Source organism: Phocoena phocoena, chromosome X (genome assembly GCF_963924675.1).
Source record: "Phocoena phocoena chromosome X, mPhoPho1.1, whole genome shotgun sequence".
Lineage (NCBI taxonomy): Eukaryota > Metazoa > Chordata > Mammalia > Artiodactyla > Phocoenidae > Phocoena > Phocoena phocoena.
In genome coordinates, this window is record NC_089240.1 from 89,547,552 (window position 1) to 89,573,588 (window position 26,037).

The 26,037-nt window shown below is 36.2% G+C and overlaps 1 protein-coding gene across 1 annotated transcript; it reads left to right on the top strand.

The window, feature by feature from the left end:
* Positions 1-23,176: 23,176 nt before the first annotated feature.
* PWWP3B (PWWP domain containing 3B) lies at positions 23,177-25,258 on the top strand. Its single transcript, XM_065900232.1, has one exon. It carries the CDS (start codon positions 23,177-23,179, stop codon positions 25,256-25,258), a length of 2,082 nt encoding a protein of 693 aa, XP_065756304.1.
* The last annotated feature ends 779 nt before the right edge of the window (positions 25,259-26,037 follow it).

The window sequence follows — 26,037 nt, forward strand, 5'->3', positions numbered from 1 at the left end:
AATTTAAAACCATGGGGGAAGAAAACTACTTGCCAAAAAAAAATGTGTAAACATATAGAAACGTGGAAATGTGTTCAAATATGTTGGTGAATAAATGTAATTTAAAATAGTGTATTCTGATATGTACATATATATGAATACATTATTTGAAATTACATATATACACACACACATATATATATGATGAGGGAAAAATCAAGGGGATTAGACTCAAATGTAAGCAGTAAACAACTCAGGGGTTGGAGAAAGAACGTTGAGTATTTTCTTCTTTAAATTTTATGTACCTTTAGATTTTTCTTGGAAAGACATAATGGAGCTGAAAGAGAAAAATCCATTTTGTTACAGACATTTAAATGGATACCCACACACACTCCATTGTCTTTAGCTGAAGGTGGATTTTTCTGTGGATCTGAGAAGGCTGGTTATCTGGTTGCTTGTGCATTTCTTACAGTTCAAATATTTAGACTATTGTACACACTTTGGTTCAAGCAGAAGATATTTATTTGAAGTTTTATGTACTTTTGAGAAATAATTCAAAAAATGTTTAAAACATATTATGGAATAGTTATGTAGGATAGTACATCCATAATTTTGAATACTGTGCAGCTATAAAAAGAATAAGCTAATGCAATGAGCTAAATGTAAAAATAAGAAAAGATGTAGAAGGTATACTCTAAAAATAAGCATATTGCAGAATGGCCTGTAATAATATTAGTACATTATATGTAAGAAAATTTTGGAGATATACATGCTACTTTATTAATTGGGGATATATAAGTGTAGTTGGAAACAGAACATTTCAACCTTTTATATATTACATTTCTCCATTTTTAAATCTTATTTTTAAAACAGTAAGCTTGAATAATTTTCATTGTGAGAAAATGAGAAAAAATTTTAGAAATGTAGAACAGTCTTGAAAAGTTATTCAAAAAAAGACAATGTAGAAAATATTTATTGATGTGGAAAGATGTTAAAATATATTCTTAGGAGGGATAAAGGTCTGATTTCAAAAAATATGCACATTTATTAATATGTATAAGAGAAATCTGTTAAAATATAGAGCAAACCATTATATTTTGAACATTATTGTGGGGATTTGCTTTTTTTCTTGAAAAATTGAAAGATGAAGAAAGATATACAATATGCATGAAAGATATTATAATAGCAAACGTTAAAATGAGGAAATATGATCCCATTTTTCTATAATACACACACAACTCTTAAGTTAATGTAAAAGTCTAGAAACCTGAGAAGGCTACTGTCTGGATGGCTCTAGTTCCCACCCTTCCTGACCAAGGACCTGAGTGTCTGCAGTTCTGGTTCTAGTCACAAGATGGCGCTTGCCAGGTGTCCTAAATTCAGGCAACCATTTTCATGAAGTGGACAAAGCAATGAAATGTATTTTCTATTATGAGACAGGTTATGAGACAGTATGTAGAGTGTGATTGCGGTTCGTTGAAAAATTGCACATGTATAAAATTAAAAAACACACAAAGACTGATGTGAGAGTTCAAACAGAAAGCATTAAAAAAAGTAGCTACACAGATTTGGCCTGTAGAAAGGCACAAGGCAATTATTTCCCTTTTTTCCTGTCCCCAAAGCATACTTTTCACTAGAGGGATGATTTTAGCATGAACCTAATAACATAACTGTGTCACAAAGAACATTTCAAATAACATGAACAAGAAGGAAAATAAGGCATCTACATCACACATGAGATTTCATCTCATTCCTCTGTTTCAGAATGATATTCCTGCTAAAGTTTTGGTAGGGAAGCTTCTTTACGCCTTTTCCATTTAATTGGTTTGATTCCCTGTCTCCTTTTGGACAGCTTAGGTTAATATCAGAGATGTACACGACCTGGGGAATCTGCATGTGATGCCAGTTGAGCCTCAGAAAGGCAGCAGGACCACAAAAGTGCCGGGCAGGGAGAAGGCTCTGCTGGACAAGCAGTTGGAGTGAGAATAAAAACAACCGGGTCACAGGGCCAGATCCTGCATGATCCACATGACATTGGGTAAGGCTCTTCCCATCTCATGAAATATTTCACATTAAAAACATGTTGAGAACTTGGGGTATAATTTATTTTGCTTCCTGCTTTGCAGCCATAGCATTTTAAAAGTCATACTTCATAGTACAATCATGTTAGGTTGAGAATTTGAGATACAATTCAATTTGCTCCTGGTTTTGCAGCCATAACGTTTTGTAATTAAAAGTCATAGCTTCTAGTTTTGGGGGAAATATCTCATGTATTAAAACCACTATGAAGAAATAGTGAAAGAGGCTATTCAGGTGTCTACCAGAGGTTCCAGCCAATGACCTGACTCTACAATCCTTGACACCTTTGCTAGGTTGTCATCACCACATGCTAGATAGCATAGTTACAAGTATTTCTTAAGACCTGCTTAAGGTCTCACAGCCTTCCTTGAATAGACTTCTGCATACTCTCTTGAATAAGGCTGTTGATGCTGAACCTCACTGTCTGTGTCCATGAGATCTTTGGTTGCTTTGGACAGACAGGGCAGCACTAGCAGCTTTGGAAACATTAAAGCCCAGCATTCCCTCGTGATAACCGAGTGGGATTTAAAAGGCCCAAATTATCCAGGAACACAAATAATTTTCCTGCCACTTCCAAAGCCCTTCCCACATGCATTCCGTTCTTACAGTACAACAGAAATAATAAAGATGTGATATTGGGTTTGTGTTATCATAATTCTTCTCTGTTTTCCTTCCCCTCCCCCAAAAGATGTCCATGTCTCCAACCTCCTTTGTCTGATATGCACTACTTATTTTTCTGATTAGTATCTTGCCTCCATCCTCATTGTCCACGTTCTTTCTGCTTAAGAGGGTAAACTTCTTATCTGATCCCTTTTCTTTTTTGCCGTATTTCAGTCTAATCCAGTTATCGCCCATTGAAAACACTTTAGTGGAGCTACTTTGTGAAGTTTCAGAGGATAAGAAGAGGCTACAGCAGGTGAGAGCCGTTTACTAACCCTAATGCAATAAAGTTAAGGGCTCTTCATAAACACTGATTTTCTAGAAAACCAGGCAGCTAGAACCAGACCAGGGTCCTGAGGAATGTTCTAGCACATTGTGTATCTGTTGATTGAGTTCTTGTCTATATCCCAGTGCACTAACTGAACATGTGCAAATTCAGTTTCCCTGTGGTTAAATTAGGAATTCTTTTCCCCCTTTTCCCTCCTTCCTGTCTCATCTGTCTCTCATTACACCTTAGACAGCTACAAACTATTTTTTTATTATTGTACCGTTAAATGTGGTTTAATATTTAGACACCCTAGGTTAATGTCAGAGATGCTTGTGAGTCATGCATGTTTCTTAACTGTGCTATCTAGTATGGGGACATGACAAGTTAGCATAGTTATCAAGGATTTGAAATTTTTCTCTCCACTGAGCTAGTAAAGGTCTCAAACCCACAGCTGTCTGCCTGCCTGCCTGCCTGTTTGAACACGTCAAAAACGTAACTCTGTCATAATGCCTCTGTGACAAAACCCAAGGCTAGACATTGGGTTCTACAGACAGAAATCCATATCTCCTCACCAAAGAAATTTTAATGTCCTTTACTCAGATTGGTTAACAGAATAATTTTGATCCAGCCTGACCCTTCTGCTATATGTGTCTGGAAGAATGATGGCTTCTTTCTTTAGAGACCCTCATGCAGACAGTTTTCTTTCTCTGCGTTTGTTAATCACAGGAAGAGCTGTGTCATACTGCAGCTCTGTTTCTCTAACGTGAATTAGTCAGAGGTGGCAAGAGACAGGAGTTGTGTTTACTTGTTCACTGTGATGATGGATGGGGTTGTGAGGGCCTTACCAACTTTACCTACACTTTATAATTTTTTGTATTTGAATTAGCATAACATTGTCTTAAGAGAACTAACCCTCAGAATGATCCACTGGCAGTATGTAGGTTTTGGCATTTCCTGGGAAACAACACCCCTAGGTTAAAGGCAATAAAACTCTAAATTTAACTCTTAATTTCTTGAATATTTTGTGAACAAAAAAGCTCAATAAAAGAGGATATTGAATTAGAAATTGCAAACAACAAAAGCACAAGAACAAGAAGTTGCCAATTGTAAATGAGGATGGGATGAAATGGGCATTTCCCTGCATAACAAATTATTTTCAGTCGTACTGCCAGGACCCTGCAACACAAAAGAGACAGATTGTAACTACTCTATGGCTAAGTGAAACTATAATGCAGATATGGTCAGTGCAAGAGCATAGTGCAGAAATATATTTTTTAATTTGTGTGAGAGGTGGAGAGTTATAGATAAGTACGGTAATTATTGAAAATTATTGTGGTTCACCAGTGTGTTCACCAGGAAGGACATAGGTTGACACTCACTGGAGGTTACATTGACTAATTCCCCTACAATCTGAAGGTGAATGACATCATCCTTGGTTCTACTCAAGAGACAGGATTCCAAGCCCAGGAGGCAGTGAGTACTGGTGGAGAGAGAACACATCTTTCTGTTTGGGATTCTGATAAGACTTTGGCTTTGATTTCATTTTGCCGTCTTCCCAGCTTTGTGACCTTGCTCGTGAGCAAGAGTGCCCATTTCCTTACTCTCTTGTCAACTCTCCATTGTATCATTTTTTGGCCTCATTATAAGTCAAATTAGGTAGAAAATGAAATCTCATTGCTGTCTATGTTTGCATCTCTTTATTAGGGGAGGTGAGTACCTTTATGAATTGTTTAGTTTTAATTTTTATTTTGGATGTTTGGGTTTTGAGGACCCCCACTGAATAGCACCTCCTTTTCTACACTGAACAAATTGAACAAACTGATATAAAACAAATGAAGTTGCAGATGGAAGCCTAAACGTCAGCTTTAGTACAAGGTGAAGGTAAGTTGCAGGGCATTGATTATTGTGAGTCAAGCGGGCTTTAAAACAACAAATTTTAACAATTTTACCAAACAGCCTGGAGGTTTGCAACTGTACAAGAAGGACAGAGATACCCTTGCAGAGATGTAGTTGCACTGCATGAGCTTGCTCACAGGAAAGTAAATGTTGGGAGTGGGTAAAAATTTTTCCCTCAGAATATTGTGAATTGTCTATTTTTGTCCCTTGCTCATTTTTTTACCTCACTTTTTTTCCTTATTAATTTGTAAGAGCTACTTTAGAGCTGTTTTTTGAATGAAAAACAGTTTGTCAAGTTTATTCTTATGTTTTCAACTTTGCTTTATAGTGTTTTTTACCATAAGTAGTTCTTTTTTCAGTTTTAGTATATTCAGTTACATATCTCTCATATCTCTCTTCATTAAGGATTGTGGTTGATGTTTTGTGTTTTAAAAAATGACTTTACTTGAAAAAAACTGAAACTTTCTGAAGGATGAAGGAGACAAACTGAGTACAAAAGAGACATATCATGTCCCAGGGCCAGAAGAATTAAAATTGTAGAGATTTAATTCTCCACAAAATAGTGTATTAATTCACTGCAATCACAAACAAGGACTTTTGTGTAGTCTTTTAGTGCACCTTGACCAGCTGAATCTTAAAATAATTTGTAGAAATGTTACCAGAAAAGGCAAGAAAAATATGTAAGAGATATTTTCAACTGGGTCTTTACTGTATGATAAAGAGATTTCTATTTCTCTTCAGGAAATCACCTACCCCTGTGGTTTGAATGGAAATGAAAGAGACACATGTTGCCATTTCTCTTTAAAGTCCTTTAAAAATGAACGTTTTTCCCCTTTAAGTGAATTTCAGTTTACTTGGCGATTCTCCTCCCTCTAATTGAGGGAAAGGCCCCCTGCTTTCCCCATCACAGGGAGGAGGCGGAGCATCCCCTGAGAAGCTTGGATGTGAGCTGTGCCTGGCCACTCTTGGGGGAGGGGCTACATTTCACGAGGCTGCAGCTGACAAGAAGCTTCAAGGTAATGGCTGTCTTAAAGCTAGTTTTTTTCTGGGAATTTCTTCGGGCTTTAGTGTTACGGTGAGAAAAATAGAGACTGTTGCCTGGGAGAGGTGGGAATAGAATATAGTGTGGGGGAAATTCCTGTTACTGTGACAGAATCAGTCCCCTGGAAAATTCAGTTTCTCCCGATATATTTTGAAGTCCACAGTGTGGGAATGGGCGATCAGATTACAGCATCTAAATTAAGACTTAAGTGAGGCATGCTGTTCATGTTAATTGTTTACATGGCATTCCATGTTTCTATCTTCGTTACAGATTTTATTATATTTAAACATTTATTATTCTACAAAACATAACTGATAGAAAAATGTAACCATAAAAAGTGCTTGGCACATACAACCACAAATATAAATGTACAACGAACGTGGAAGGGATTCAGATATGCTGTTGAGTGATAACATTTGTAAAAAAATATGTGCATTTTTCTTACAGAGGGAACTAGATTCCCATGTTAATAGTCAGCATCTCTGGAGTGTTCAGACTTCTGGAGATTTCAAAATATATTTTAACCAGTTTTCAACATTTTTAGAACTGTTTCATTCCATGATAATTTTTATAATTAGTAGAGCAAAATGAAGCTGAAACAAATTGTATCCATTTGGTTTTAGACACATAAGCATTCACAGACAAACACAGACATTCAGACATACCACTCCCCCCCACCAGTCTTTTGCCGATAGTGGAAATTTTCCTGGACCTGATCAAGCGCGTAGCCTGGTTGCTGTGTTGGCTACAGCCCTGCCTGTGTCCTCCTTGCAACTCATTCTTTCAGACCACAGGTATGGCCATAGTCAGCAATGACCATTTTTCTATATCTTTTAAGTTTAAGAGTGAGACAGAGAGAGGATTTGGTTTATTTCTACTAGGAGTTTTAAAAATATTATGTGACGTGGTGCATCCATACAACTACAATTGAACGTTAAATAGCTGACAAAAGTATGAAAATGTCGCGATTTGAAAAGATGCCTGAGAAGTAGTACTAGCTGAAAAATGCAAATTGAAGAATGGCAAACACGATATTAGGTCATTTAAAGATAGAGGACTGTGTTAATACAATATGTGTAACAACATCAGAAAAAATAGAAGGGTACCTACACTAAATGGGATTACTTGTATAGTGTGAGAGGACAGTCCTTACTATCTCTATTTTAAAATGATTCTTAACGCATATTTAGTCATTTCCTAACAATATCAGAAAAAAGTTTGAAGTAAAATGTTACAAATTAGGGGGGAAATTACATTTGAAGTGATTGAAACAAAGTCACATTGAAAATACTTATTAATATGGAAAAACTTTCAAACTGTGCACTTGAGCACGGTAAAAAGCTGGTTTGAAGTTATATGTATCATGTATATATGTAAAGAAAAATATTGAAAGATACTCAGGAAATAATAATATTGATCATTTTTCCAGAATTATACTTTCTTTTTAAAAATCTTATCTTTTCAATTTTCAGTAGGCATGCAATTTTTTTGTCAGACCATTGCAACTAAAGACATTAGCATTCCATTTTTTGTGTGATGCATAACAAAACTCTAAATTTGAGTATGGTATATTCTAGAAGCCTGAGAAAGTTGCTGGCTTGCTAGGGTGTAAGTTCCCACCCTTCTCCCTTAAGAAGGATCTAGTATTAATGGGATGCAGCTCTGGTACTGGTCACAAGATGGCGCTTGTAGGGTTTTCCATGTTTTCTCTAGGCAACTATTTTTATGAAGTAAGGAAACAATGCCATGAAATGTACTTTATGTTAGCAGACTATCAGACAACATGTAGAATGTGATTGTAGTTCCATTGAAAAAATTGTACATGCCTAGAAAAAAAAGCCCTATATGAGGACTGATGTGGGGACCCAAACAGAAACATTTTGAAAACAAAGCTACACAGATTTGGCCTATAGAAGAAACAAGTCAATTGTTATTTCCGTTCTTTCCAGTCACCAAAGCATACTTTTCACTAGAGGGATGATTTTAGCATGAACCTAATAACATAACTGTGTCACAAAGAACATTTCAAATAACATGAACAAGAAGGAAAATAAGGCATCTACATCACACATGAGATTTCATCTCATTCCTCTGTTTCAGAATGATATTCCTGCTAAAGTTTTGGTAGGGAAGCTTCTTTACGCCTTTTCCATTTAATTGGTTTGATTCCCTGTCTCCTTTTGGACAGCTTAGGTTAATATCAGAGATGTACACGACCTGGGGAATCTGCATGTGATGCCAGTTGAGCCTCAGAAAGGCAGCAGGACCACAAAAGTGCCGGGCAGGGAGAAGGCTCTGCTGGACAAGCAGTTGGAGTGAGAATAAAAACAACCGGGTCACAGGGCCAGATCCTGCACGATCCACGTGACATTGGGTAAGACTCTTCCCGTCTCATGTTAAAACATGGTTAAATTGAGAATATGGAGTGCAATTTGTTTTTGTTTTTTTTTTTTGGAAAAGATTAATTTATTTTTATTTATTTATTTAACATCTTTATTGGAGTATAATTGCTTTACAATGGTGTGTTAGTTTCTGCTTTATAACAAAGTGAATCAGCTATACATATACATATATCCCCATATCTCCTCCCTCTTGGGAGGGAGATGCAATTTGTTTCGATTCTGGCCCAGTGACCATACTTTTTAAATGAAAACCACGGATTCTATGCAGAAAAGAATTAAATGTGTTAAGCTCCTATGAAGAAATAATACAGAAGACACAGGACGCAGCCCCAGTCCAGGTTGCACTGCCCTTCTGTGCCCCAAGGCCCGCACTGGCCATCTAAGGAGAGCCACTGGCTGTGATCGCCACTTGGTAGTATATTTCTGTGCTTTGAAGATAAAGCAGAAATCTCCTTTAAAAAAAAAAAGAAGTTATGCAAATGAGTATGATGATGTCTACTTTTGGAAGACTTGCAGGTCCCAGCCAACTGCCTGACTCTCGATAAATCCTTGAAAACTACCCTATCCGGAGGGAGACGCAAGAGGGAAGAGATATGGGAACATATGTATATGTATAACTGATCCACTTTGTTATAAAGCAGAAACTAACACACCATTGTAAAGCAATTATACTCCAATAAAGATGTAAAAAAAAAAAAACTACCCTATCCAATAAGTAGCCATGACAGCCATTCCAAATATCTGACTCCTAAGCTCATCCTCTTAATGAGGTCATTGTGTTGTTGTCTGAATCCAAGAGACACAAACCCCAGTATCTGTGTCTTGCTGCCTAGATAGGGCAGCACTGATAACTTTAAAAGTTTAAAAGATCACCCTAGAATTAACCTCAGGAGGCCCCAAAATACCAAAACACCCAATAATAGCAATGGTGTCCCTGATGCATTTCATTCCTCAACACTCCCCTTTCTGAAGCTCCCACCATACACACGCTCATTCATTCCTCATATTTAATAGTTATAATAGGCCTACATACAGGGGCATTATAGAACTATTTCTCTTTCCTTGTATATATATATATATATATATATATATATATATATTTGTGTGTGTGTGTGTGTGGTACGCAGGCCTCTCCCTGTTGTGGCCTCTCCCATTGCGGAGCACAGGCTCTGGGTGCGCAGGCTCAGAGGCCATGGCTCACGGGCCCAGCTGCTCCGCGGCATGTGGGATCTTCCCGGACCGGGACACGAACCCGTGTCCCCTGCATCGGCCCGCAGACTCTCAACCACTGCGCCACCAGGGAAGCCCTCTTTTCTTGTATTTTTAAATATATTTCCCCAACCACAGTATGTTTCTTTGGTGCCCAGTATTTATTCATCTTTTTGTCTGTCTTCTCCATTTTTTTTTTCACCTTTCTTCTCCCTTGACAGAGAAATCCCTTTGCTTATTCTCTTTTCTCTTTCCCGTTTCTTTGAGTATTGCTCATTCAGAATTGTTTATTCAAGCTTCCTTGCAAGTTTTCAGGAGGATATGTATGAGCACAGAAGGGGGAAACTGCTTAGTAGCCCTAAGGCAAATAGATGCCTGTAAAATCACTGTGTTTGTGGTTAACCAGGCAGTCATATACAGACCAATGACCTAAGGATTTTTCTAGATGATTTGGAGTTCACTGGTTGATTCCCAGTCTATATCTAGATGTACCAATCAATCACATGCACATTCACATCTTCAGTGGCTCATTTTGAAATCTTTTCTTCTTTTCCCCTTCCTTCTTATGTTCATATCTACTCCTTGCTACACGCTTAGACTGTTACTGAACTTTTAAAAATTATTTTAACCTTGTAATATATTTTGATATCTGGTAGCTCCAGTGGTCCCTTTAGTGAGCTATTAAAGTTAGAACTCAGTCAGAAACCCATGTCTGAATATCTGTTTGAGAACTTCTAACACATACCAAGCTTGGCATAAAGTTTGTCTGAGAAATTCTGAAATTCAGACAGTATATCTTTAACAGTCTCTCATATTTCCTCACTAAAGAACTGATAAGTACCTTTATTCAGAGTGCTCACAGGAATAATTTTGGTCCAGCGTGGATCTTTCTTTTCCTCTGGGTGTCTCAGAAGCTGGTGGGGGTGGAGGGTGCAGTGAGAAAGGGATTCCCTTTATCTTTAAACTCCCCAAGGCAGATACAATGAAGGTCTTTCTCTGCTTGATGATTCTCTGAAGAACACTACAACCTAGTCTATCTACTTGAATACTCAGAGTGTAATAAAGTTTTATTTTTTTATTTTTAAGTTTATTCTTTTTTATAAATTTATTTATTTTACTTATTTATTTTTGGCTGCGTTGGGTCTTTGTTGCTGTGCATGGGCTTTCTCTAGTTGCAGCGAGTGGGGGCTACTCTTCGTTGCAGTGCGCAGGCTTCTCATTGCGGTGGCTTCTCTTGTTGCGGAGCATGGGCTCTAGGCACGCAGGCTTCAGTAGTTGCGGCACATGGGCTCAGTAGTTGTGGCTCGCTGGCTCTAGAGTACAGGCCCAGTAGTTGTGGCACACAGGCTTAGTTGCTCCGTGGCATGTGGGAGCTTCCCGGACCAGGGCTTGAACCTGTGTCCCCTGCATTGTCAGGCGGATTCTCAACCACTGCGCCACCAGGGAAGCCCTGTAATAAAGTTTTATTTGCTATGTGCTGTGATGATGACGTTGTGGGGTCCTCATCAACCTTCCTTTCATTTCCTTCTTTTAATGTTTCCCATTCTATCATCCTGACTCTTGAATTCCTAGCAGCTTCATCCATGGACGCTGTGTAGGTTTTAGCATTACTTGGGAAATACAAAAATCTCCAAATATGGCAGGTTTATCTTCTTGTGACCTCTGGGTCACTGGTTGGTTGGTTGTTGTTTTTTTTTCTTTTTTCCCAATCATGTTTACATGCATTTGACCAGAGATTATTGTGTCCCTTTGGCCCTGGCAGTGATTCACTATCTGGCTTGCCTTTTTCTTACCTGGAATGCTCATCCTTAGTAAGTTTTCTTCTGATACTCTTCTGCTTTAGGTGGGCTGACATTCGGCCAGTGAACATTAATAATAAGATCTTAACTTTGTTTACAGGCAGTTTCAACTGTTTGTGCCTGTGCCTTAGGGGTCATTGACTATTTCGAATATCCATTAAGAATCTAAAATTTCTTTCTTTAACTATGCTTATGGCCCCCTTGTGGTTTTTGGGAGTATTCTAAATGGACCATTTCTACTCTTTTATATGGCCCTCACACACTAAAAATATTGACATTTGTTTATTCTATAACCATTCTGTATCTCTTATGTTATTTGGCTTCTACTTTATTACTGGGGACATATTCTTAACCAGATCTCTGTCTCCAGATTATAGCGCTTTGACTTCTCCTTCCTGTCCTTCTACTCATAAGGTTGAATGGCACGCATCAAAAGTCAGGTTCTTAGGTGCCCCCCGCAACATTTTTAAAACAAATTCAGAAGTAGAAGTTAATAAGAGTTAGTTAAAACATGGAAGCAACCTAAATGTCCATCACCAGAGGAATGGATAAAGAAGATGTGGTACATATATACAGTTGAATACTACTCAGCTATAAAAAAGAACAAAAGAATGCCATTTTCAGCAACATGGATGGACCTAGAGATGGTCATACTGAGTGAAATAAGTCAGACAGAGGAAGACAAGTGTCATATGATATCACTTATATGTAGAATCTAAAAAAAGATACAGATGAACTTATTTACAAAACAGAAACAGACTCACAGACACAGAAAACAAATTTATGGTTACCAAAGGGGAAAGGTGGGGGGAAGGGGTTAATTAGGAGTTTGGGATTAACATATACATGCTACTATATATAAAATAGGTAATCAACAAGGATCTACTGTATAGCACAGGTAACTCTACTCAATATTCTGTAATAACCTATATGGGGAAAGGATCTGAAATAGAATGGATATGTGTGTATGTATAACTGAATCACTTTACTATACACCTGAAACTAATACAACATTGTAAATCAACTATACTCCAATATAAAATAAAAATTAAAAAAATAAAGATGCTAAGCATAACAAAAAATTTATAAAGAAGTTAAACAAATTGAATATCTAATATGTTCTTTGTACACTCCAGAGGATATTTTTACACATACCAGTGGAACTCACAACCTCCTTTGGCAATCATTGGCCAAAAGTAGAAACAAAATTCCTGTGTGTATCCCCATTACTCTACTGTAAAATTTCAACTTCTTAGATAGGTCATATTCTGATTGGATGCCTGTTTAGGACTTAGGTTTATTAAGGTATAATTTACATAGAGTTAAATTCAATTTTTTAGGTATATAATTTTATGAGTTTTGACAAACATATACAGTCATGTAATAACCAGTACAGTCAAGGTATAGAATATTTCCATAACTCCAAAATGTTCCTTCTTGCCTGACTGTAGTCAGTATTCTCTCTCAACCCCAATTCCTAGCAACCACTGGTCTGATTCCTGTCCCTATAGTTTTTCATTTTCCAGAATGTCATATAAATGGAATCATACAATATCTAGCCTTTTGCCCCTGGCTTCTTTCACTTAGCATAACATTTCTGATATTTACCCATGTTGGTGCATGTATTAGTAGTTTATTCTTTATTATAGCTTACAGGTATTCTGTTATTTTACAATTTCTGTATCCACTCACTAGTAGATTTATAGTTTATGCTGATTATGATTAAAGTTGTTATAAACATTCCAGAACAGATCTTTGTACATGAGTTTCATTTCTCTTGGGTAAGTACCCAAGGAATGGGATATCTGGGTTTTGGGTAAGTGTATGTCTATATTAGAAACTGCCAAACTGTTTTCTAAAGTAGCTGTGATGTTTTGTATTTCCACCAATAATGTATAAGTTCCAGTAGCTCTGCATCATTGCAAGCAGTTGATATTGTCAGATTTTTTTCTCTTTTTAATATTAGCCATTTTTATAAAGGTGTTAGTGGTGTCTCATTGTAGTTTTACTCACATATCTTTAATTACTAATAGTGATGAGCATTATTTAATGTGTTCAATTGATGTTTATATATTTTCTTTGATGCAGATCTATTTAAATTAGTTGTCTATTTTTTAAATTGGGCTGTTAATCTTATTATTGAATTGTAAGAGTTCTTTATATATTCTGGATACAATTTTTTAAATCAGATACTTGTTTTGCAAATATATTCTCCCACTCCGGATTTTCATTTTATTTTTTGAAGAGCAGAAGTTTTCAAGTCAAATTTATGAAATTTTTTAATGGTCCATGCTTTCTGTGTTCTAATAAATCTTTGCCTAAATGAAACTCTCAAAGATTTTCTGCATTGTTTTCTTCTAGGAATTTCATAGATTTGCTTTTACATTTAAGTCAGTAATTCATTTTGAGTTAATTTTTGTATATGATCTTATCTAAGGGTTCAGAGTGAATATTTTTGCATATAATATCCAATTTTTCCAGCACTATTTGTTGAAAAGACCATTATTTCTCCATTTAATTACCATTGTCAGAAATCTGTAGACCATATTTGCTGGTCTATTTGTATTTTATTTATCTATATGTCTATCCTGTGCCAAATAATACACTATTTTGATTACTATAGTCTTGATGTCAGGTAGCGTGAGTCTTCCAACTTTGTATTTCCTTCTCAAAATTGTTCTGGCTGTTCTACTAGTTCCTTTGCTTTTCCATATACATTTTAGAGTTACCTTCTAAATTTCTACAGAAATCCTGCTGGGATTTTGATTGAGATTGCAATGATTCTATAGATATGTTTGGGGAGAAGTTACATCCTAAAAATAGTTCATCTCTCAGTCAGTGAACTTGATGTATTTCTCCATTTATTCAGCTCTTCCTTAATTTCTCTCACCATTTTTTTTGAAGTCCTCAGCATGGAAATCATGCACATATTTGTTAGATGTATTCTAACAGTATTTCCTGGGTTTTGATGATATAATAAATGGTACTTTGCTAAACTTCGACTTCCAAATTTTATTATATAGAAACAAATTATGTTAGCCTTATATGCAATTATACTGATAAACTTACGTATTAGGTCTAGTAGCTTTTTTTTCTATTGGTAAATTCATTGGGATTTTCTGCATAGATCATCATGTTGTCTGCAAGTAAAAACAGTTATATTTCTTCCTTTCCAATCTGCATGGCTTTAATTTATTTTTCAGGTGTTATTTATTGGTTAGGACCTCCAGTATAATGTTGAATAGAAGTGGTGAAAGCAGACATCCATGCCTTGTTCCTGATTTTAGGTGAAAAGCATTCCATGTTTCACCATTAAGTGTGATTTTAACCTTAGGTTTTATATAGATAACCTTGATCAGATTGATTGAGATCCCTTTAAATCCTACTTTGCCAAACATTTTTATCATGAATGTCTGTGGAATTATGTCAAATGCTTTTTCCGCATCAATTGAGATGTTCTCTATTTTCTTCTTTATTTAGTCTGTGATATGGTGAGTTACATTGATTGATTGACAAATATATAACCATCCTTAAACTTCCAGGATAAACACCATTTATTCATAATATTTTATCCTTTTTCTATACCATTGGATTTTTTCTGTATCATTTTCTGTAATTCTATATCATTTCTGTATCTGTATCATTGGATTTGTTTCTGAGGCATATTGATCTGTAATTTTCTTTACTTGTTATATATTTTTTCTAGTATGAGGTTAATGCTGCTATCATAAAATACGTTGGAGATTGTGTCCTCCTTTTCTCACTTCATTATCATCTGGCTTGCATAACAAACTTTATTTTGCTTAGAGTGCAGCCTGAATGCCAGAGGATTTTTCCCAATGGTCTTTCTCCATCCTAAATTTTCAGCAGTCCCTTTACACCTGTGCCACTGGTTGGGGAGCGTGGTGTCTCTCTTCATGTTCTTGCCTGTTTTACAGCAGTGGGCCTCTGTTATTAGGTGCTAGGTTCGTGGTGAGGCAAGGAGTGTTCTCTGTTTTTCTGTCTAACCTCAACCTTAGAGAGGCACTATGTACCTAGACCTGATGGTTGCACTTTCTCAGCATTCTTTCCTCCGAATGTCAGCTAGCCTCTGATTTACATCTGGGGTTCACCTTTGGTGGGAGATATATTCTTGCCCCTTCCTCAGCAGTAGCTCACAACTGCTTTTTACTCATATAGGATCCTGGACTCAAAGTATTACTGCTCCTTCTCAAGGGCAGAGGTTTTTTGTTTTTATTGCTCCCCAGTAGCTACGGATTTCTGCCTTTGTCTTGGGGATGGGAGGGTTTCCTATCTTCCCCTCCCCAGGAAGGTGGCTTCTGCTTTTCCCCTAGTGACTTGAGGCTTTTGCTTCCCATGATTGAAGGGTTTGAATTAGTGTGTGGGGCTACGTGTCTGTCCGCCAGCAACAGCTGATTGCCTCCTGCATACCTGAACACTGACATGGGTTCTTTTTGGTCTTCTGCATTGTCCCCAGTCATGTTTATGTGCTTCTGGTTAAGGACTGTGAAAAATAGCAGTGAGCGTATAGGTGTCTTGGATGCCACATATTCCAAACTACTGACACACTAGCCCATTAAAAGTTTAAGAATTTAAAAATTCATTAAGCTTTCAGCTGATTTTTTTTTTACCTGCTTGTGTGACAGCTACTTCTGTCTCCATGCTTTGCCAAAGGGGCTGGTTACCCTTTGGAATTCGTTTTACCTCAGTTCTGTGATGAGCTCAAGGGATAGTATAGTTTTGTAGATTATTTAGATTTTTGTCATTAAGTTATGGGTGGCATTCTCTTACAGCTTTTTATATCCTAATTTGAAATGGAACTGATGCTTTCTAATAATATATGTATGGGTGTTATTTTTGTTTTCTTTGTTATTAAATGTGCTTTAGGAAGAAGCTGAATATTTCTAAAGCATACTTACAAGAGTTGATTTTTATATACTAGTTATTAAATTTTTCCATTTATTTTTTTTAATTATTATACATTAAAATCATAATTTAAAGTATCATATATAATATATGACTTTTTGTATACACTTCTTTGGATTTTACACATGTATAAATTCATATTATCACTATCACAGTCAGGATATGGAAGATTCCATCACCCCAACAACTTCCTGTGCTATCCCTGTATAGTCACACCCTCTCCCTACCTATAACCCCTAGCAGCCACTGATCATGTCACTATACTTTTCTCTTTTTGAAAATGTCACATAAATGTAATCATACAGTATTGTGGTAGACACACCCTAGGTGGCCAACTCCCTTGTGTAGTTCCCTCCCCTTAGATATGGACAGAACCTGTGACTTGCTTCCAATCAATAGAATTTGGCAAAAGTGATGGGATGTCACTCACTCCCATAATTATGTTATAAAAGACTAATTTATGTTAAATTAGATACAGGATTCTCTTTTAAGTTGCAGTGACTCCCAGTACATAACTATTTCAAATTCATTAATTCACCATTCATCCAGCCCACATTTTTAGAGCATTTTTCATTTGTGATGAGGTAGGTTCAGTGTGTTTTAATGATTAAAAGCATGGACTCTGGAGTCGAAGTACAGGATTCAAATCCCATATGCCCAGTAGTCTCTAGATATCCTTGTAAAAGTTAATTAACCTCTCTAATGCCTCATCTACAAAGTGGTAATATTCAGAATATCCACCTAACAAGATTTTGTGAGAATCGAGGGAGATGGTGTATTAGTAAACTAATACTTGGTCAAAGAGAATTACTATCTGCTCCTGATTAATTCAGAACCCTGTTCAACATCTAGAAATACACATGCTTAACAAATGTTTGTTGAATTGACAGCATTCAATGTATAATCCAGTTTGAATTCCAGAATGGGAGATGTAAAGAGACACAAGATATTATGGGTTGTGAAGACCTCAGTTCTAGGGTCCTCCCAAACTTAGGATGATGTTGGGTATCCTTCTGCCAGAGCAGCCAAAGCCTTAGTTTTCAGTGGCTGGTGTCTACTTTATTCTTTTTTTTTGTTTAGAAAACACCTTAATTAGTCTTGATTAGGTATCTATGGAAACGACTCTATATTAGCACTCAGAATACATAATCTTTTTTTGTTACAGGTGTACAATATAGTGGTTCACAATTTTTAAAGGTTATACTCCTATTTATAGTTATTATGAAATATTGGCTATATTCCCTGTGTTGTACAGTATATCCTTGTAGCTTATTTTATACATAGTAGTTTGTACCTCATAAGCCCCTACCCCTATATTGTTCCTCCCCTCTTCCCTCTCTCCACTGGTAAGCATTACTTTGTTCTCTGTATCTGTGAGTCTGTTTCATTTTTGTTATAGTCACTAGTTTGTGGTATTTTTTAGATCCCACATATGTGATATTATGCTAAGTGTCTTTCAGTTAGCATAATACCCTCCAAGTCCATCCATGTTACTGCAAATGGGAAAATTTCATTCTTTTTTATGGCTGAGTAGTATTCCATTGTATATACATACGGCAATGTATAGATATTATTATATCTATAATTATTATCTATCTTCATTAAGATAGTAGTAGTAGTAGTAGTAGTAGCATTAATTATTATTGGGTATCATTACTCTCCGCCTCCTTCTACAGAACAATGAAATATAAACTATTGTCCAAGGAATTAATCTTTTATTTTGCATTTTGTTTGGAAAATGGTGTGGTGGTGTAGTATTTCCTGATTTATGTGCAATATAGAAAATAGACAAAATAAACACAGCAAAGTATAATTTTATGTAATGACCATATTTTATGTGCATTTGGTTTTTCCCAAACATGTGAAATAAGAAGAGAGAAAGAAATATTACGTTATAAAATATATAATTGAATATATCTCTTCATTTAAATAAATCCATATTTACACCAGCTTGATAATCCTCTTTAAATTAGGTAATAATACTTTGAAAACTTTGAAAAGATTAATTATATAATAAGAAAATTATTTTTGTTGGTGATTATATATAAGATCAACTTTTTTATTATATAATAAAAACTTTACATATATATGTTTATTTTATATATAAATAAGTTTTTATATAAAATAAATAAATTTATATATAAATAAGATATATAAAATAAATTTATTTATAAATATTTTATACATAAATATATATATTGCATATTGTATAACACAGAGACCAAATAAAACACTTCATTCCCATATATCTTCATTTCCAAAATTACCACTAGCAATATTTAAAATTGACTTTCTAAATTAAAGCAGAAATCTAAATTTTAATTTAACACAGGAGAATTTTTTTTTTTTTTTTTGCGGTATCGGGCCTCTCACTGTTGTGGCTTCTCCCATTGTGGAGCACAGGCTCTGGACGCGCAGGCTCAGCAGCCATGGCTCACGGGCCCAGCCACTCTGCGGCATATGGGATTTTCCCAGACCGGGGCACGAACCCGTGTCCCCTGCATCGGCAGGTGGACTCTCAACCACTGTGCCACCAGGGAAGCCCCTACACAGGAGAATTTTAACTAAAAAAATGTGCAAGATATATTTCAGACATACAAATACATGTGAATTTTTGAAAGTTAATTTCCCCCACATTGAATTGTGTGAGTGAAAAATACCAATAAAATATAAGAAGAAGTAATTGCCATTTATTGATGAGGGTATATGAAATGGGTGCTTTCCTGCCTAATGAGTGATTTTCAGCCTCTGATAGAAATATCTGTGTTCATGAAGACGTCTCTGGAAATTTCTGAAGCATTTAAGAGAAGAACTGAATAAAAGGAGAGACATACCATCACCTGGAAACATAAAAAAAAATTATAAAGAAGTCATTTTCCCCAAAATGATGTGCAGTTTTAGTGCAATCCCAGTCAAGATCCTTAGTGAACTATTTTAATGAAGCATGACCAGCTGGGTTTTAAATTTACCTACCAAGGTAAGGTGCAGAGAAGGCAAGGAAAAATATGATAAAATAGTTTAAATTAATTTTTTTTTAATAAAGTGATTTGCAACCTCTTCAAGAAATCACCACCCTAAGGGAAACTAAACAGACACTTGTTGCCAATTCACTTTCAAGTTCTTTAAAAAGGAACATTTCTACCCTTTAACACTTCAGCAGTTTAACTGGGCAATTCTCCCTCCCATAATTCAGGGAAGGACCGTCTGTCCTCATCACAGGGAGGGGGTGGAGCATTCTCTGAGAAGCTTGGGAGTGAGCTGCGCCTGACCAGTCTTGGGGGAGGAGCTGCATTTCACCAGGCTGCAGCTGACAAGAAGCTTCCAGGTAATGGCTGTCTTAAAGCTAGTTATTTTATAGGGATTTCTCAGGACCCTAGAATGAAGATGAGAAAAATAGGGACAGTGGTCTTAGAGTGGTGGGATAAGTGTGTGGTTTTGAGATAATTGCTGGCATTTTGAAAGAATTAATCCTTTGGAATTTTTGTATCTCCCAGTGCTTTAAAAGTCCACAGTGGGAGAAGGGGTGATCAGATTACAGCCTCTATATTAAGACCTCAGTGCAGCATGGGCGTTCATGCTAATTTATTGACTTGGCATTCGATGTTTATATGGCTAGACATTCTGTTACTGTTTGAATTTTTAAGCATTTATTAATTTACACATGGATAAAAATATATGACAGCATGGAGGGAAATACTTCTATAATTTGATTGACACATAGACTATGTGTGTGTCACCTGTACATGAGCGTGGAAAGGGGAACAAGTATGTATTTGAGTGAAGACACTTGCACATATATATGCATGTATATATGTGTGATTTTTAAAAAGAAATCTGGGAGAAAATAAGCTCCCATGTTAGCATTTCTGGATGGTCAAGTTACTATTTTAATATTATTTCTTAGCCTATATCACCATCTTTAGAGTAGACTTCCCCATGATTAATTTTATAATCATGAAAGAAAAATGAAGCGGAAACAGCATATCCAATTTGCTTCAAACACATAAGCATTCATAGACACACACAGACATGCAGACATACCCCCCCACCCCAGTCTTTTGCCGATAGTGGAAATTTTCCTGGACCTGATCAAGCGCGTAGCCTGGTTGCTGTGTTGGCTACAGCCCTGCCTGTGTCCTCCTTGCAACTCATTCTTTCAGACCACAGGTATGGCCATGATCAGCAATAACCATTTTTCTATATCTTTTAAGTTTAAGAGTGAGACAGAGAGAGGATTTGGCTTATTTCTACTAGCAATTTTAAAAATATTATATGGCAGGGTGCATCCATAAGTGGAATACCTATGTATCTGGAAAATAAAAACATAATCCTTTACATGTAGAGATTTGAAATGTCTGAGAAATAAAGTGAAAAAAGCAATTTGTAGCATAGCATTTGTTATATTATCTCACTTAAAAATAAATATGTGTGTTAGTAAAACATATATATGCTACTATATAATTCATGCAACCAAATCTGGGAAAACATATCTGCCACACTATTAACAGGATTGTTTATTTGTGTAGTTGTAGAGACAGGACTAGCTTTACTGCTCTCTATTTTTAAAATATTTAAAATATTGATATATACTTACTCATTTACTTGTTTTACATCATCAGGAAAAATATTGAGATAAAATGTTATAAATGTGGAAAAAACCTCATTTAAAGTAATTCATAAATCATGTGGAAAATACTTATGTAGGATGATGTTCGAACTATGCTCTTGAGATCTGATGTTGTTTTGAAATGATATGCATTTATCTATACATGTAAAAAACTCTGGAAAGATAGAAAATATTCAGAGTGATTATTTATATAGAGAGTTGTACTTAGTTTTGCATATATCCTTTTGCATCTTTTCAATTTTTAATAAGCTTCTGCATGTTTTATATCCAGAAACATTATAGTTGAAGACACTTTAATTTTCTTATACTACACAATAACCCTCTTGAACTTAGAAAGTTCTAGAAGCCTGAAAAGGCTCCTGGCTGGCTAAATGTAGTTCCCACCCTTCTCATAAGTAAGAAAAATCTGATAGTGTTTGAGGCTCTGTGTATAGCTCCTGAGGAGGCTGCAGTTCTGCTTCTGGTCACAAGGTGGCGCTTGACAGGTTTCCTAAATTTTCTCCAGGCAACCATTTTTATGAAGTAGGCCAATAAAGCAATGAAACATATTTTGTATTAGTGGACTGTGAAACAGCATGTAGAGTGTGAATAAAATTCTGTTGAAAAAAAATTATGTGTGTAAAGGATGAAAAATTCACACGGTGACTGATTTGAGGATTCAAACAAACTCTATAGTCGGGCTCATAGTAGACACAAGGCAATTGTTACTTCCCTTTCTTGTCCTAACCTCACACTTTTCCTGAGAAAGATGATTTAAACATGAACCAGATATCATAACTATATCACACACAGAGAATTTAAAATAATAAAACCAAGGAGGACAGTAAACATCTACATCACAGATGAGATTTCATTTAATTCCTGTGTTTCAGAATGACACGCCTGCTAAAGTTTTGGTAGAGAAGTTTCTTTATGCCTTGTCCATTTGTTTAATTCCCTGTCTCCTTTTGGACAGCCTGTCTCCTTTTGGAGTGAGAATCAAGACAGACGGATCAGAGGGCCAGACCCTTCCTGATCCACATGACATTGGGTAAGGCTCTTTTCATTTCACAAAATATTTCACATTAAAAACATGTTGAGAACTTGGGGTATAATTTATTTTGTTTCTTTCTCTGCAGCTTTAGCATTTTTAAATTAAAAACTACATTTCATATTAAAATCATGTTAGGTTGAGAATTTGAGGTGTAATTCATTTTGCTCCCTGTTCTATAGCCATAATGTTTTGTAATTAAAAGTAATAGCTTCTCCTTTGGGGAAAGAATCTCATGTGTTAAACCACTATGAAGAATTCATGCAAGAGACTATTCAGATTTCTACGTGAGGTCCTATCCAACCACTTGACTCTCAAGAGATCCTTGATAATTATCCTATCCAATATGTGAACCTGGTAGCCATTCTAAATCTTTATCTTCTAAGCTCATGCTATTAACAAGGTCATTGTGTTGTGGTCTGGGTTCAAGAGATAGAGACCCTATTATCTTTGTCTCCCTGCTTTGGGTAGACAAGGAAGCATTTATAGCTTAAAATTTATAAAGCTGTGTGTTCAGCTACAGCAGTGCTTCCAAAGAGTTCTTAGACAAGTAGCCTCAGCATCATTTGATAACTTATTAGAAGTGCAAAACATTGGATTCTGTCTAGACCTTCTGAATAAAATTCTCAGGATAGGGCATCAAAATCTAGTTTTAACAATCCTCCAGATGATTCTGTTGCACGCTAAGTTCAGAGTCCTGCTGCCCCAGGTATAACATTAGGGGCACAGAAGTCAGAAAATATCTAATAACATAGAGTTCCTGACACACCATCTCTGCCATCATGCACATACAGTCACTCTTTAATAATCATGTGCAATAATGAGGGTAAGTTCTTTAGTTTGGGATATTATAAAAACACTTTTCCAATTCTCATCCCGCACCTTATATTATTCTGCATCTTTCTTCTCCGTCTGATGCCCCACTGAGCATTGTCCTTTCTTCTGTCTCTGCTCTATTTGCAGTTGCTCACCAACTTTGGCAAAATAATTTTATTTGCTGATACTTCTCTTCTCTTCCTTTTCATTATTTCAGTATCTTCCATATCGTCCCATTCAAACAACGTGTTCAAGCATCCTTGGGAAATTCAGCTGGAGGAGAACAGGCCACACAAGCTGTAAACCCTTTGTAATTCTTTGTAGTTTTAACAGGGGCATTGCTAAAAGTATTGTTTGTGGTAGGAACTTCCTTAGCAGTGACAAGAATAGCCAGACACCTCAATCTCTGCTAGTAAACTCTTGGCACACAAATCTAAATCATAATGGATGCCAAGTATGTCTTATGTAATTGGCAAGGCCAACTGTGGCCAGCAAAAGTTTTGTCCAGATCTGAGGCTTCATCAAACAGTAAGAGAAAAAAGACATTTTCCCTAGAAGTTCAGATACTCTCACTAGATGAAACAATTAAAGTGGAAAGCACAGAAGCAAAGATCCTCAGTAAATCTCAAGTTGAAGCTATTGCCTCCTCACTAGCAGCACAGTCAGAGGCCAGTGACCCACCTAGAGAGGAAACAGCCTATGCAAGGTCGCTAAAAATGGCACTGGATATTCTGAATGAGAGAACAAATTTGATTCAAGCAAGCAGTTCAGATGAGGGAGAGACCACGACACTGTCTCAAAATGTACCACAAAAGCTTTCTGATTCACCCCCTCGTAAAATGTATCGGAAGCACGAAGGAGACTTACCAAAGTGTCTTGAGGAAAATGAAAATTCAAAATCCCTGTTAGTATCTTCAGAGAGTGATGATTCCCTGTATAATGATAAATCACGGGTGCATGCAGTCATTGATACTATTCCAAGTGAAATGGAAACAAAGTCATCACAAAACTTCAGCTGGCACCACACTTTCCCTTCACTTTCAGAAGATGAGGATGAAAAGGAGAGCAAGAAAAAGATTGACATCTCAACAATTATGCCTTTGCATTCCACAATTAAAGAGGAGGATGTATATGTTAAAGATGAAAAGTTCACTCCAACTTTACTATCAGATAGCTTCACTGTGCCCAAAGCTTTGAAAGAGGAGGCACAGGACATCTGCCCAGAGGCCCCGGCTATTTCCTCTGAATGCTCTACCTTCTCAGAGAATAGTGAAGATCCTGGAGAGGGCCCCTCCAATCCATGCTCAGATACCAGCCAGAATCAACCTACTGTGGAATCAGAGATGGGTGTTGTGGCATCCCCTAGGCCTTCTTCATGGGAACACCAGGTTTCCTTTAGTGCCTCTAACCATGCCATGGATTATTCACTCCTTGTGAATAATGAAAGAAATCTTCAGAGACTGGATTTTGAGGAACTTGGGGAAGAACTTCAAGCTTCTGACAAGTCAGTTCATCTAAATTCTGTTGATCCTTCCATATTAGATGACAATGAGGAAGATGAAGAACTTCCACGTTTCATTTTTCATTATGAGCCACGTTCATTTGAAACAGGAATGATAGTCTGGTTTAAATATCAAAAATATCCATTTTGGCCAGCAGTGGTAAAAAGCATCAGGCGAAAAGAGAGAAAAGCAAGTGTGCTTTTTGTTGAGACAAATATGAATCCTGAAAAGAGAGGCATTAGAGTGCCTTTTAGAAGATTAAAGAAATTTGACTGTAAAGAGAAACAAGCACTAGTAGATAAAGCCAGGGAGGACTACAGTGAAAGTATTGACTGGTGCATCTCGCTGATTTGTGACTACAGAGTTAGAATAGGTTGTGGTTCTTTTGCAGGCTCTTTCCTTGAGTATTATGCTGCTGACATTAGTTATCCACTTAGGAAAGTAATCAAACAGGATACCTTCAGGAACTTATTTCCAAAGCTGCAAAATGAAAATCCTGTGGAATCAATGGTTGTGACTTCCCAGACCAAGAAAATGTCCTTCCAGAAAATTCTTCCAGACCGAATGAAGTCTGCTCGGGACCGAGCCAACAAGAACCTAGTGGACTTCATTGTGAATACAAAGGGAACAGAGAGCCATCTTTTAGCCATTTTAAAAGGCACGAAAGGGTCCAGATGGCTGAAATCATTTTTGAATGCAAATAGGTTCACACCCTGTATTGAAACATACTTTGAGGATGAAGATCAGTTGGATGAGGTGGTGAAATATTTACAAGAAATCTACAAACAAATAGATGAAAAAATGCTGACTCTGATAAGAGATGATAAAATTAAATTTATCCTGGAAGTTCTTCTGCCGGAAGCAATCATTTGTTCAATTTCTGCTGTTGATGGATTAGATTACAAGACAGCAGAAGCAAAGTATCTAAAAGGGCCATCTCTAGGATACAGGGAAAGAGAATTATTTGATGCAAAAATCATATTCGAAAAGAGACGGAAACCATTAACAAATGAAGCTCCTTAAATCTTCTGAGAGTCCAAACCATAACAGGGAACTTCCATAGATGCTAGTTTTTTAAAAAATCTCTGAATGATTCTAACATATAAATATTTTCCAGAAATGGGAGACTTTGGGTGATGAGTTCACTTTTTCTTTGCAATCTCTAGGATCTATGACTATTCCTACATCTTCATTTCCTTTTCCTGTGCTTCTTCAAAGTCAAATTATTAACATATTTCAGCAGTTCTACTTTCCCATACATTTTTAGAATGCATAGTTCCTAAATGATTTATAAGGGAAAGTGCTATTTTGTTTTTTGACATTTTTGTGTCTATGCTGTATAGTTAAATACAGTGTGCACAATCATTTTAACATTAAAGTTGCACTGGTATTAGATATTAAGCAAGATAAATTAGAAAAAAGTTAAAAAGCCTCAATTATATATTTTTGCTTAATTTTTATAAAATATTAGGTTTTCTCAAGATAGCTGAATTATTTTTCTTGCCATGCTTATTTATTTTTGGAAAAAAATATCTTTGAGATATAGAACCAAAGATAGAGATGCGTTGCTATATATTATAACTAACTACAATTGCTTTTGCAAGAAAACAATGTGGAATTCAAAAATAAAGTTAATGAATTACCAGCATGCAGTCTTTGTGTGTGTGAATAACATCTCAGCATGCAGAAAATAATTTTGGCAGCCTTGAACAAGATTGTCCATTCTACAATTCCCTGAAATTCCATGTATGGGAGTGTCTATCATTCAATAGCTGAATGGTTTCTTAAAACAGACAGGCTTT

Bases quoted from the DNA above. Each gene is read 5' to 3' on its own strand.
- PWWP3B (XM_065900232.1), top strand. From the start codon at position 23,177: ATGGATGCCAAGTATGTCTTATGTAATTGGCAAGGCCAACTGTGGCCA.